At 43.8% G+C, this 13576-nt stretch overlaps 1 protein-coding gene across 5 annotated transcripts in view; it reads right to left on the bottom strand.

Annotated features, from left to right (window-relative positions):
• Positions 1–13576, bottom strand: part of MED24 (mediator complex subunit 24) — a 66713-nt gene that overhangs the window by 30113 nt on the left and 23024 nt on the right. For all 5 annotated transcript variants that reach the window (XM_061588758.1, XM_061588760.1, XM_061588762.1 and 2 more), the window contains exons 6-11: positions 11677–11900; positions 11018–11129; positions 10757–10907; positions 8300–8413; positions 5780–5827; positions 4616–4698 (exon numbers count right to left, since the gene is read on the bottom strand). In XM_061588758.1, the coding sequence (XP_061444742.1) occupies positions 4616–4698; positions 5780–5827; positions 8300–8413; positions 10757–10907; positions 11018–11129; positions 11677–11900 (732 nt within the window). The remainder of the gene's footprint in view (positions 1–4615; positions 4699–5779; positions 5828–8299; positions 8414–10756; positions 10908–11017; positions 11130–11676; positions 11901–13576) is intronic.

The following is a 13576-nucleotide window of genomic DNA, read 5'->3' as shown; positions in this document are numbered from 1 at the left end:
AGCAATTGCAAGTGCTCTTGGATGAATCAGATTATCTTGACCCGTTCCAGTCTGGGTTCAGGCCTGGTTATGGGACTGAATCGGCCTTGGTAGCCCTGATGGATGACCTTTATCGGGAGAAGGATGGGGGGAATGCAACCCTGTTACTCTTACTTGATCTCTAAGTGGCTTTTGATACCATTGACCATGGTATCCTTCTGGACCGACTTGGTGAGATGGGTATTGGAGGCACTGTTTTACAGTGGTTCTGATCCTATCTCCAGGGTCGTTTTAAGAGAATAGCATTGGGTGATTGTCTTTTGGCCCCCTGCCAGTTGTGCTGTAGGGTGCCACAGGGTACCATCTTGTCCCCCATGCTGTTTAACATCTGTATGAAGCCCTTGGGAGCGGTCATCAGGAAATTTGGGGCAAGGTGTCAGCAGTACACTGATGATACCCAGCTCTATTTCTCTGTAACATCTGAATCGGGAGAAGCCTTGCAAGCCCTGGACCGCTGCCTGGACTCGGTGGTGAGCTGGATGAGGGCCAATAAACCAAGTCTGAATACTAGCAAGACGGAGGTACTGTCGGTTGGTAGTTCCCAAGTTCAGATAATTGATCAGTTGCCTGTTTTGGATGGGGTTGTACTCCCTCTGAAAGAGCAGGTCTGTAGTCTGGGGGCGCTCCTAGATCCATCTTTGTTGCTACAGGCCCAGGTGACCTCAGTGGCTAGAAGTGCCTTTTACCAGCTTCGGAAGACAGTTGCAGCTGTTTCTGGACCAGCCTAGCCTGACCACTATTGTCCACGCACTGGTAACCTCCAGGCTGGATTACTGTAATGTGCTCTATGTGGGGCTGCCCTTGAGGTTGGTTTGGAAGCTGCAGCTGGTGCAAAGTGGCGGCAAGACTGCTCACCGCGGCAGGGTATCACCAACATGTCACCCCGCTGCTGAAAGAACTGCACTGGCTGCCCATTTGCTACCGGGTCAAGTTCAAAGTTCTAGATTTGGTATACAAAGCCCTATACAGCTTGGGACCAGGATACCTGAAAGACTATATTATCCCTTATAAACCCAGTCGAGCACTGTGCTCTGCAGGTGAGGGCCTCCTGCAGATACCATCTTATCAGGAGGTCCGTTCTGCACAACATAGGAAACAGACCTTTAGTGCGCCAGGACCTACCCTGTGGAATTCCCTCCCCTTAAATATTAGACAGGCTCTGTTATCTTTTTGGCCCCTATTGAAGACCTTCCCTCTTTCAACAAGCCTTTTAAGTTGAGACCTTATCCCAGTCTGCATGTCTCACTAGAGCTCAAAACAGCTTCAATGGCTCCTGGTCCATTTCCAATAACAATTCATACTTTTAGTGCTTACCAATAAAACTCCAGACAGGCTGGGATATGGATATCCAAAGAAATCACCTGCTCCCACATGAGCCTGCTCATACACTGGCAGCCCTCTCCAACCTGGTGCCCTCTAGATGTTTTGGACTTCAACTCCCATCAGTCCCAGCCAGCACAACTAATGATCAGGTGTTATGGGAGTTGAAGTCCAAAACATCTAGAGGGCACTAGCTTGGAGAGAGCTGCCAATGTATGGGCAGGTTCATATGGGAGCAGGCGATTTACTACGCAGCCAATATATACCTGCTGTTTTATTTGTTGCTTTAACATGTTGACTGATTGATTTTAGCCATGCTGGAAATAACTGGTATTGAAGGTGGGATATAAAAGTTTCCCAGCCCAGCCCATAAAGTCACAAATGACTGACACAGGTATGTGTCAGCAATATCTCATTTTTAAAGAGCAAGTTCCTAGCTCTCAATAGTTTTCAAGATATGCTTGAGAACACGTGGGCAAAAGGAATCAAGCCCAGTCAAAATCTGTGGACTCTGGAGATAATCTCCTTCCCTACGTTCCACTGGTATCCTCTAAGAATGGCCAGGGATGTCCTGTTATGGCAAGAGACCACATGAAATCTGACAAGCACAGAGAGATCCAAGTGGCTTGAGATGATGCATCTAATCACTTCATCGCTGACCAGCAGTAAACCTAGAGAGCACTTTGAAGAAGGACTTCCAGTTGATAGGTGGGGTATGTCCAAGGTTGTGTATATTCTGAACTGTATGCATTGTATCTGTATCCTGTATGTCATTTTAGCCTCACAAATACCTTGCAGGTAGCTTAAGCTAAGAGGCAGAAATTTGCTCAAGGCTTCCCAGCCAACAGCCTGACTGAGCAGCAAGGAAATGAACCCTGGTCTCCTCATTCCAAGTTCAATGCTCTATCCATTACAGCAGCAGCTATGCACAAAATCAGCCGAATTCTGCAGCTTGACTCAGTTACGTAAACAAAGCATATTTGCATGTGTACGCTTCCTTGTTTTGCGTAATCTATTCAGCTTCTGCCAGCCATGAGAGATAGGTCCCTAATCAATGGATACCCTGCTTAGACCTTTTTGGGCTTCTGCTCAGACATTTTCAAGGTTATTTTTGCTGTCTTAAGAGGAATGACACCTTAAAAAAACCACAGAAATAAACACCTGGTTTCTTGGGATGATGAATCCTGCACCCAGAAAATTCTGCACTTGTGTGATGAGATCACAGAGTAAACATAGCCCAGGAGTTGTCCATTCTACCTCAAAGTTCCTTAGCAGACAATTTATCTACCATAGAGCACATCCCGCTCTGGCTGAAGAATTAATCATAAGAAAGAACCACCCCAAACTTGTGCTTTCATCTCCGTAGCAGAACAAAGCGTTCAAGAGCTGGGCACAAGAAAATTGGACCCAATTGATTCAAAATACTACTTTATGCAAGAGCAACACTGGCTGCTTCACACATTGGGGAGTTTTGGTCTTAATCTATCATGCAGAACAAACAGTTCTAGTTAAGACGTCAGCAGCAAACCTGTGCATGACAAACTCTGTTTACAAGGCTGACCATTTTTCCTGGCCCTTCCCCAATTCCAGTCTTCTGTGATAACCCACCCAGTAGGGAAAAAACACGTACATCAGTGATTTTCCTTGAAAAATCCCCATTTCAGAATAAATTGTGCTAACCTCTGCTTTTCTAATGCCTGTGCAGACCAGTCTGGGGTGAGGTGTCAAGAATTTTGGCCCAAGAAACCAAGATACAAAATTCTGTTCAAGATCAAGAGGTCAAGTGCCTCTCTCTCCAATACTTGTCATCCCACTTGAGATGAGCTAGAGAGGCCATGCTTAGGAACCCCCATCTTTGGATGACATACAGTTGGGGCCTTTTCTGTGGTGGCTCCAGAACTCTGGAATGCTCTAGTTAGTGAAACATGCCTTAGTCTATTCCTGCAGGCAACTGGGACAGCTGAACACTTTTCTGTTGAGACGAACATTCCAGCAGAGGTAGGGAGTTCTTCATATTTTACAAATTTAAATGTGTATGATTTATCTTGAAGTTAGCTGCTTCGAATCAACAGAATAGTAGTTTATAAATATATAAACAAAAACCTGCTTTGCAGGACTGTTATGGGAACCATAATATAGAATGTAGGAACAATAAATTCCCCATTAAGTATTTTACTATGTTTTTTTTAAAGTGGTAAGACATAACAAATTTACCATATTTTAATAGGAAATAGACTTTTACTGTCTCTCTTTTATACATGAGAACACAGGTGGCTCACAGGCCCTCTCATTTGCAGCCCAGCATCACACCACATACTGTCCACACAGAACTTTGTTTTGTGGCCAGCATCACTGTCACAAAGCTCCACTCACTCTTGATAGGATACCTGCATTCTTTCAGTACATAAGGTCATTACATTATGTGAAGTGGAAGACGGAGGGGGAGAAGTTGAGCAAACGTTACAGTGGCAAAGCATCTGGAAAGTTACATTGATAACTTTGGGAGTAAGGTAAGAGGTCTGCTCCTTCCATAGTCCCCTTTTTGCTAATCGAGCCAGTTGCTGATCTGCCTTTTGGGGTCTGATTGAACAGATTTTCAACAGGTCAGAGAGGTTCTGGCTTGGATAACAAACATACCCCCCCACAAGTTGGTCCATCTGGCTTCATCTGTATGTCAAACACCTCAGCTACATCTCCCCTTATCTAGCCCTCTCAACTCTGCCTTGGATATCTGGTGTTCCCATCTTAACCTTGACCTTAACCTGTTCTTACACCCTGCTGCCCTACTCCAAATAACCAACTGGTACTGGCTTGCTCTCAAAATCAAAGCCAAAATTTCCTTCAGAGCTAGTCTTCAATACTAAGTATACAATTTGGTAGAAAGGGAAATAATAATAGGTTCATACGTCTATATTTATTGTACTGTATTTTTTTTTGCATTGAATTAAATATATGAAATTATTATTATTATTATTATTTAAAAACTAAAAACAAATCAGCCTTCATCCAGCTACTCAGCCTAGAGCTGCCAGGCTCCCTAAGAAATGGACCCTGAGATTCAGGGAGTGGAGCTTGGGAGCAAAAGGGTGGTGACTGGTACCTGAAGGAGTGGAGTCTCACGGGAGCAGTGGCAGCAGAGGGCAGACTTTGATCAGCATGGGAGTGAAACTGATAGAAAAGCTCCCAGTCCATGTAGAAAAAGGCCTGGGTTCTGTTCCCCCTACTTGAAGGCCCACAAGGAAGTGGGAGGACCTACTTGCAGCGTTGATCTGCCTTGTCCAAAAGGGGTGTCAGCTTCAGGAGGAACTCAAAAGCGCAATTCACATCTTCTGTGAAGTCCTGCAATTGCACAAGATTTTCTACCTTAGATCTTAAGAATCTGTCAGTTCTGTATTGGAAACCCCACCTTCAATTCCCTATAAAAATAAGCCAAGACAGCGCATCCCAGGAAGGCATTGAGAGGATTAGCTCATGGAAATGGCCTGTTGGCAATAGTTTCATACTACAGAATTTGCCATTAATTGAGGGAGAAAGCAATTTTCCAGCAAACTTCCGATTGTGGTTTGTTTGTTTTGCCCCTTTCTGTGGTGTGGCAGCTTGGCCCACTTGCTTAAGTAAACTGAAGCTCTGCAAGCACACTGGTGCAGTATTACTCTTTTGTTTAACCTGCTCTTTGCAAGTGGGATACTGCAGTTTGGGTTTTATAGAATAATCCTGGGTGGAGGGTGAGAGAGATGATAGATGCGTTTGCAACTGCATTCTGGCCTTCCCCCAGATTTTACATGGTGTAGAATTTAAAAAGGAAAAAAGAAAATTTATGCTGAGATTTGAAAGGGGAAATCTGAACAGCAGGTATTTTCTTCTTCATCTTTTAAACGGAGGCAGTTCCAAAAGTTCATCTTGGAGGCTAATTTGTTTCCATCTCCCTATACACGGCCTCAGGGATTGCAAAGACTTGGGTTCAAACCCAACATTAGCCATAAACTCACATGGTGCCAAAAGAGCTACTTTTTACTGAAAATATCAATTTAATCCAGCATTCTGTCTATAACAATGCACAACAGCCAAACATCACTGTGAACCTCACAAAGAGGGTATGGTGGTAATACTCTGCCCTTTCTTCTTTGATCCAAGAACCCGATAATCAGAGAAATCCTGCCTCTGAGTGTACAGGTTTCATTCTTATCCATCATTGCTAGAAAAATTGACAGGCTTATTTTCAGGCTTGTGAAAATCCCATTATCACCTTTAACCTAAGCCCTCTTAATTGCAAAACTGGCATTATGGATTCTATTATGCTTCTGCCCTCTTAATTGCAAAACTGGCATTATGGTTTCTATTATGCTTCTATTATCCTTTCCCTATTAAAAATATTAGAAGTTGTAAACAAGAGATAAACAGAGCACTGGCATATTGTTACCTTTTCTCCTTGAGGATATTTTTTCAGTTTTACCAGTACTTGTGGAATCTGAAAAAGAGCAAAATAACAATATAGTAATGTACCATAAAAAACTACTCCCTCTTTGTCTCACTGTCCTCTTGGTTCACATGACCTAGACTGCCAAAGCTCCCTTTTTTCATTCCCTTCCTGCGAACTGCACATATTGTCTCCTCTCCCAAGACCCTAAGTGAGAGCTATCCTTAGCTTTCTTTCTCCTTAGCTCGTACTTTGCTCAGCTCACTGCCTTCTCCACGGGTCCTTCACCAGGTTCTATTTCTCAATCCACAGATTACACTGTTTCCTTCTTTCAACCACCTTGATCTACAGTGTCCACTACCCTTTAACAATCCTCACAGCTAGGCATGAGGAACCTTCGGCCCTCCAGATGTCGCTGAACCACAACTCCCACCAGCTCCAGCAAACATAGCCAATGGGCAGAAATGATGGGAACTGTAGTTCAGCAACATCTGGAAGGCCAAATGTTCCCCACACCTGCTCTCAGTCCCCTTTCTCAACAAACCCTCCTTCCATTCATCCTAACTACACAGATTCTGTGTGAGGTTTTTCCTATGCAAACTAGTTTTCCCTTTCCTCACAAATGCTAGACTGTTTTTCAACTTCCTACTACTATACCTTCACCTGGAGAAGTTAAGTCTATCTATGAACATTCCATGGCACAAAACCTAACTAATACTAGAAAAGGTTCAATAGCTGTTGATTCCAGTTTCCCTATCATATAACTCAAAGTTGCAAACTGGCTTAATTACTTCCAGCAACAAATTTGAGGGGATAGTAATGTGGTTGAGGTCACTGAATTTATTAGATTTATTAGAAGGTGGGAGCACCAGATTTCAAATGTCTACTCAGCTGTGAAACTGACTGGGTGGCATAGTGTGTTTCTCCCAGCCTAACCTTGCTTTTGAAGATAAGGAAGCATTTTGCATATTAAATTGCAAATAAAAATATATTTTAAAAATCTGAAAATAAAATTAAGCACCTCTAATCTGATCTTCATGCTGTCATAAGGCAACAATCTCCAGAGGATAACTGTTTGTTACTTCTTCTGCTTTCCAATTTGTTCAAGGGTGTGTGCGTGTGTGTGTCTGTCTCTTTCATACTTCTTAATTTATTCCTCTTTGCATGGATGATAGGTTACATGATGTACTTGAGCTGCAATGGAGATTTACTGAGCAGGCAAAGAATGCTAAGTTGCAATTTGTTGAATCTCTTTTGGGGAATCTAGCAGCGTCAGAGTGTGTTTACCCAGAAAGCCAGGGAGAAGAAAGACAGAGCCATCTGGCTTATGTTTACCTTGCAAAACAAAAAAAGTTTTTAAAAAGTATACCGCTAAATACAGAGACTCCTTTAACCAAAAAAGAAAGAGCACAAGAAGTGCCTGGTGCTTCAGCTCACTATAGCTGTGAATGTCATAAGACACACTGGTTGCAAGTAGATTTGGGCACCTGCATTGATGCAGAGGGGAAACCAGAAGGGATAATTAGCTTGGCAGAGATTACAGTGTGTGGGTAAAAGCCTCTGACAAAGATCCTACAGGATCTTGGCATTCTTTGCCTTTTTATTTTAAGGTAAGCTTCTAATCCCTGATGTTGCAGTTGCATTGTGCCAGGATTGGTTCAGGGGCAACTGTACTTGATCCTGATCAATAAGATGTTTTCCGACCCAGGGTCCCTGAGGCTAGAGATGGAGACTGGTATGGAACTGGCAGAAGGCACTGCTCTGTTGACCAGGCAAAAGCAGAAGGCCAGGCTCCTAGTACTCCATACCAAGATTGGCCAATCCAGCTCTAAAAAAAAATGTCCTCCAGACCCTGGTCACATGTTTCCAACTTCAAACATGTCAAAAGTGAACCAACTAGGGGGAAAGCTACCTGTGGAGCCTGAGCCTTGAACTAAATGTGGGGGCACAACAGAGCTGGAGCAACAGGAATATTAAGCAGATATTTCGGAGTCTACCTTTGCAATGTAAGGGAGCACAAGAGGAAGCTTGATGCAGAAAGGAGAAGAGTGAATAGGTATGAGATCATGCTTGCTATGGAAGAACAGGGGATAGATGAGGGATAATGAGAAACTCATTCCCTTCACCTAGATCAGTCACATGAATCAGGAAGAGACAGGGGCTGAGGCAGCTGACTCTAGTAGGGACAGTTTTACATCAAGTCAGACTATTGGTCCATCTAGCTCAGTACTGTCTGCATCAACTGGGTGTGGCTGACAGTCATCAAAGTTTCAGACAGGGGGTCTTTCACAGCCTGGCCTGAAGATGCTAACAGTTGAATCTGGGACTTTTGGCATGCAATGTATGTGCTCTGCCACCGAGTTACTGCCCTATCTCTCATCTGATACCCTAAAACAACCATGAATTTATCCAACCTCCCACAATCCTTTCAGCCTCTGTTGGTCAGGCTGGGAAGCTCAACTGGTAACAACATAACTTTACGAAAGGGATGAGCCTAGCTGTTGAGGCCTAAAAGAACCTTACCTTGAGGAAAGTAAAGGCTGTCCATTTGAGCTCCTCTGTCCCTTCAGGAGACTCAATCAGCCCCACGAAGCAAGCTTTCCAGATTTCCAGAATGAAAAGTGGGGATGGGATGCGCTAGTGGGGAGAAGTGAGACAGTGAGAAAAGGCCTCAGGATCTCCCTCAGGGCAGATAATTTAAATACAGGGTGGTACAGTGCCCACAACAGGCTGGATGCAAGATTTCCAAAATGTTCATGGGTCCATCCAGCAATCCCATTCCACCATCAGCCAATTTCTCGAACAAAGCACAGCCTCCCACAGTCTTGAAATGCTTCACAATCCTGCAGCTGAAAGTCCACAAATTGCAGCTGGGCTTGATAACCACTAATAATTTATCCTAGCCAGCAAGAATGTTAACAGAAGTGCCTATAAGCACAATGTCTCTTTCCACTGAGAAAGTGCAGCCCCCTCCTCCCCCCACCCACAAATGAAAGAGAAGGGCTTACAAGATAGATAGCATGGCTTCCACGCACTTCTCTTTTTAGCAATTAGATACTGCCCCCACCTCCTTTGCAAGTATACAACTAAAGAACACAGTCTCCCTCCCCCAAGATCCAGTCCTGGTTTTTCCCAACTCTTGTCCAACAACCCCCCTCCCCCAAGATCCAGTCCTGGTTTTTCCCAACTCTTGTCCAACAACCCCCCTCCCCCAAGATCTAGTCCTGGTTTTTCCCAACTCTTGTCCAACAACCCTCCCCCCCCCATATCTCCCTTGCTTTAGGCAGGTTCTCTGTTCTTTGCATTCACCTGTACACAGGGTTTCACTTGTGCCTGGGCACAGCATAGTAGGAATCTACTTTCAATACCAGGGGCAAAAGGCCAATAAATATATCCTTTCCTTCCACAGCAGTCCATTCCAGATTTTCCTCCCTTCGTTTATTTAAGTTATTGAAGACATTTATATATTGCTTAATTATTCCTTGCAGCAACTCACTCTCTTTTTTCTTTTAAATTAGCCTTGGCTTTGCAGTGAGTTGGTGTAAAGCTACTGCAAACATGGAAGGAGTTTTAAAATTGTGTGCCCAGGCCCCTCTCAGCCAGTCAAGAGTGGGAGGTAGGTTAGGCTGAGAGGCAATGACTGGTCCAAGGTTACCCAGTGAGCTTCATGCTTGAGTGGGGATTCTCAAACCCTCGTCTCCTAGGTCCTAGGAGAAGCCTTCTTCATTGTGGTGCCTTGCCTGTGGAATTTGCTCCTGGGGAGACTAACTTGACACTCACACTGATGACTTTTCAATGACAGGCAAAGACATTCTTATTCTCCCAGGCTTTTAATCACTTTTAGGAGTTTTAACACTCCTGTTCTTAACGGCTGTTTTATTTAATGTTATTTTAATGTTGCTATTATTCTATCTTCTAGTTTACTGTAAAGTGCCCTGGAAATTCACTGCATGGTAGTATAGAAATGTGTATAATGAAATTGGTATAATGAAATTTTTTAGATATATTTAAAATTTTAAACCCTGGTAAACACTTAAAAACACAACTCCAAACTGAAATCCACATGGATACCACCTGGCCTGCTCTGGACCATTGTTTTAAGAGGCTTCACTGCTGGCCTCCCTCTGATTTCCTCCTTTGGTGGCAAACAGGATGAAATTCCCATCTGGCATCCCACATCCAGTGCCAACTGCAGATTCAAGTCCTGCAGGTTCAAGTTCATAGTGACACATCCTCACTTAAAAAGAAGTTGGTCTAAAAGAACTTCATTATTTCCCAATGGCAACAGTGAGGGGCAAAGCCAGGATAGGGGCGAGTTTGTAAGGAAAAGGAGAAGTGTCACAAGAAAACTCAGGCCTTGGTTGCTAGACTGCTAAGTGAATAATAGGTGAAAAATTATGCTGATGGACTCTCTCTAGAGAAGTGAAACTTCCGGCTTTCCAGGTTCATTTGTTGTACAGTCAAAAGCACAGAAACTTTGCTTGAAAAGCTGTATCTGTCTTGTTCTCTTTCTATCCTCCAAATTTGTATAGTTGGAAGCACTATACTACCTGTGTAGGTCTCCATCGACTGCCATCTAATTCTCTTTAATTTTCCATTGTTTTAATTTGCATTTCAAGAGAGAGGTACAATAGACAGCCAGACCAGATAAACAATTCACCTCATGGCAAAACTGATCTTGGATTGCACCATTTCAGAATGCATTTGAGGGATCACAAGACAGGATTTTCCACTGTGCAGACATGTTCTGCATATAGAGAACTCTGTGTCAAGGATAGAGGTTCTAACACAGTCTTTCTCTGACATACTGGTTACATATGTGCTGGATGCTTTTCTTTACTCATGGAAGGACATTCAAATATGCTATCATCCAAGTGAAGTTTGAAGTAGAACAATTCTACCATGTCATGAGATGTCCAGCCCAGCCATTGGGAGTCAGGTACTGTAAGGCAGAGCATCCTTTCTATGGTCTAGCCATACCTGCATCCTTTTGACCATCATGAGTTGCTCCACCAGTGGCTGTGGCTCTCCCGTCAGGTTCATTGTCCCCTCTAGCAGAACCACAGCATGGATAGTGGGGAAGCCAGTTTTGTTCAGCTGTTCCAAATGCACAGAGAGCATAGTGGGGATACTGTGTAGAAGATTGGGACAGAAGGGAAGAAGAGATTTTAACAGTGCAATTTTGTTTGTGTATGGAGAGGAAATTGCTTACTTCTCATTCTGTGGCTGCCATTTGCCCACCTCTTGACAAGGTTGATGCACTCTTCTGCCTGGCTCTGTAACTGGCTGTTACTGATGTGTCCCAAAGTGTCTCCCAGCTTGGCAAGTGATTGTTCAATTGCACTCCAGGAAGCTAGAGAGGAAAGGAAACGGTTTAAGTTTAAATCAGCTCTTAGTCCTTGGTGGAGATTTCTTCCCTGTCCTGCGATCCAAGATCCTTTAACTGGAGATGCTAGGAGTTGAACTCAGTTCCTTCTATGCACAAGAGTACATACATCCTCTTTGCTATGGCCCTTCCCCAAACTGAGGCTTTTATAATGATTCAAAGCAGCTAACATTATTAAAGTATTATTTTAAAAGGCATCCAAATATTTGCGAAGGTTAATTTTGGGGGGAGCAGCTGTGAAAGTAGGCTTGTCTGATAAGGAAGTAGAAATGCCGTTCCCAGATAGGCAAAGGAGAAGAATCAAGGCGACTGAGAGCTCTAAAAAAAAAAAAAGGCTGGTTTGCTCCTACCTCAGATATTGTAAAGGGCTCCTATAAGTGAATTTTTGGGAAAATTCTCTATCAAGATTACAGGAGACTCCCGAGCCCTGGCATTGGAATCCTGGAATGAAGTGAAGCCCTATAGTTTTTTATACAAACATTTGGTCTCTCCCATAGGAGTGCTAGCCACATACATGTCTCTTCCAACTTGGCTATATGAATTAGGGCTCGGTTCTTGGTACTGTCCAGGATCTTTGCCAGCCGTTCTAGGCACATCTTGAGCTGGTTCTCAGCAGATCCCTGCTCCAGCGGCTCCTTCAGTTTCTCTGTGTAGAAGGCAGTGCAGCGCAACATCCAGTTGAGGACACTCATCAAGGCACGGCAGAGGCCAATGCATTCTTCTGCCTTGCCGTGGCAGCTGCATAAGAAACAGAGGGCAAATCACTAATTTAGTGCAGTCATGTGAGTGCAGGGTGTTTAGGACTGTGGGACACCCATTCATAAATTTCCAGATCTCATTTTTTCACTCCAAGCTACACCTAGACATGGGTGCAACTTGCAGAGAACAAAAGAACCAACAAAAGAAAATTGTGTCAGAGTCTAGGGACCATCCTGTGTTGTCCCAGTTGGATGTGGGTCAAGGGTGGCAAGAGGGAGAGAGGAGCTGAATGACAATTTGGATGGAAACTCATCAGGAAAGGACTTTTCCTCTTTGAGTTCTGGTTTATTGTGTGCCAAGTGAGACAGGTGGGACAGCAGACCTGAACTGGTAGTAGCAGCAGCAAGAGAGTTCAGACATCAATTTGGGAACACCAAAGGTTTCATTACCATTTAGCTATGAAACTCAATGGGTGGTCAGCTAAATATCCAACAGTGCCAGAAAAGAGATACAGCAGCTCCATTCCTGAGAGTCTCAGTGGTCTGGCAAAACTGGGGGATGCAGGCCAATTACCTATATGAAGATACTGAACCCAGCAGGGTTGTGGGGAGATGCATTTATGGTTCCAGGTGGATGTCTTCACTTGATCCACTGGAAAGAGTGAACAAAAGCAACATACCTGTGAGCAGCATAGTGCAAAGATGACCAAGAACCTTTTCAGGGACTCTGTGAATCCTACTAACAGACTGAGCTGCAAACCAGGAAGTCCTTCGTTCAAATCACATCTCCAACTTGCCCGGGTGCTTATCTCAGCCCCATTACCTCAGCCCTAACTCTTTATCTAGAACATAAGAAGAACTCCCACCACCACCATCAACTACCTTACAGGACTATTTTAAGGATTACTGAAATAATATGTATGTAAAGTTAGCTGAATATGCAAGATAATACAAAGTATTATTATTGCTATCGCACAGTAGTACCTGGAGCACCTGGGGGCTCAGGGAAGGCTCAAAAGCAACACCCTGTTACCCAACCGCCTTAGGCTGAGAATAATCTCTGCCCCCTCCTCTTTTATTGGTGCTTCACAGCAATGCCAGGAAGGGAGAGGATAATGGGGGATTTCTCCTATCAGCCTGAGACACCAGAATTTATGACTGGAAGAAATCAAGCTTCTGGGGCTTGTACCCCGTGGCACTGCTGAGTACACTGTCACATTCACAATCCCCACAGTACTTGGCTTTGTTTAAACAAATTAAAAAGAGAGAAGGAAAATTATCCAAGCCGATGATTAAAATGCCCTGGCTCAGAAAGCAAATGTGGATTGAGGAAGAAACCCTTTCGATGGGACAAGCACTACTGCAATAGGCACAAATAATCCCAGACCTGAAGGGTTTTGATCAAATTAAAAACCAGAAGATTGAATTAACCAGGGAGAGGATTAAGTAGTGGGCTTTGTATCTGGCTGAGAACAGCTGTTTATCACCATTCTGATGGCAGGTTAATATTCATTGTTTCTGTTTTCTTTTAGGAAGGGAGAGTTCCTATTTCCTACCATTTCAATCTGTACCAGTGTACTCACCTGTTAGCTCTAAACTAAGGGCATAAAAAACCCACAGATTTTAGAAACGTAGGATCTTTGAGGGGTTTTATTCTTTGGCAAGACCTTTGATAAATGAGTTCCATGCAAGGCTGTGGTTCTCCTGCACAGGGAA

Source organism: Rhineura floridana, chromosome 11 (genome assembly GCF_030035675.1).
Source record: "Rhineura floridana isolate rRhiFlo1 chromosome 11, rRhiFlo1.hap2, whole genome shotgun sequence".
NCBI lineage: Eukaryota > Metazoa > Chordata > Lepidosauria > Squamata > Rhineuridae > Rhineura > Rhineura floridana.
Note: the sequence above shows the minus strand (reverse complement) of the source record. Positions and strands in the feature narration are given on the sequence as shown.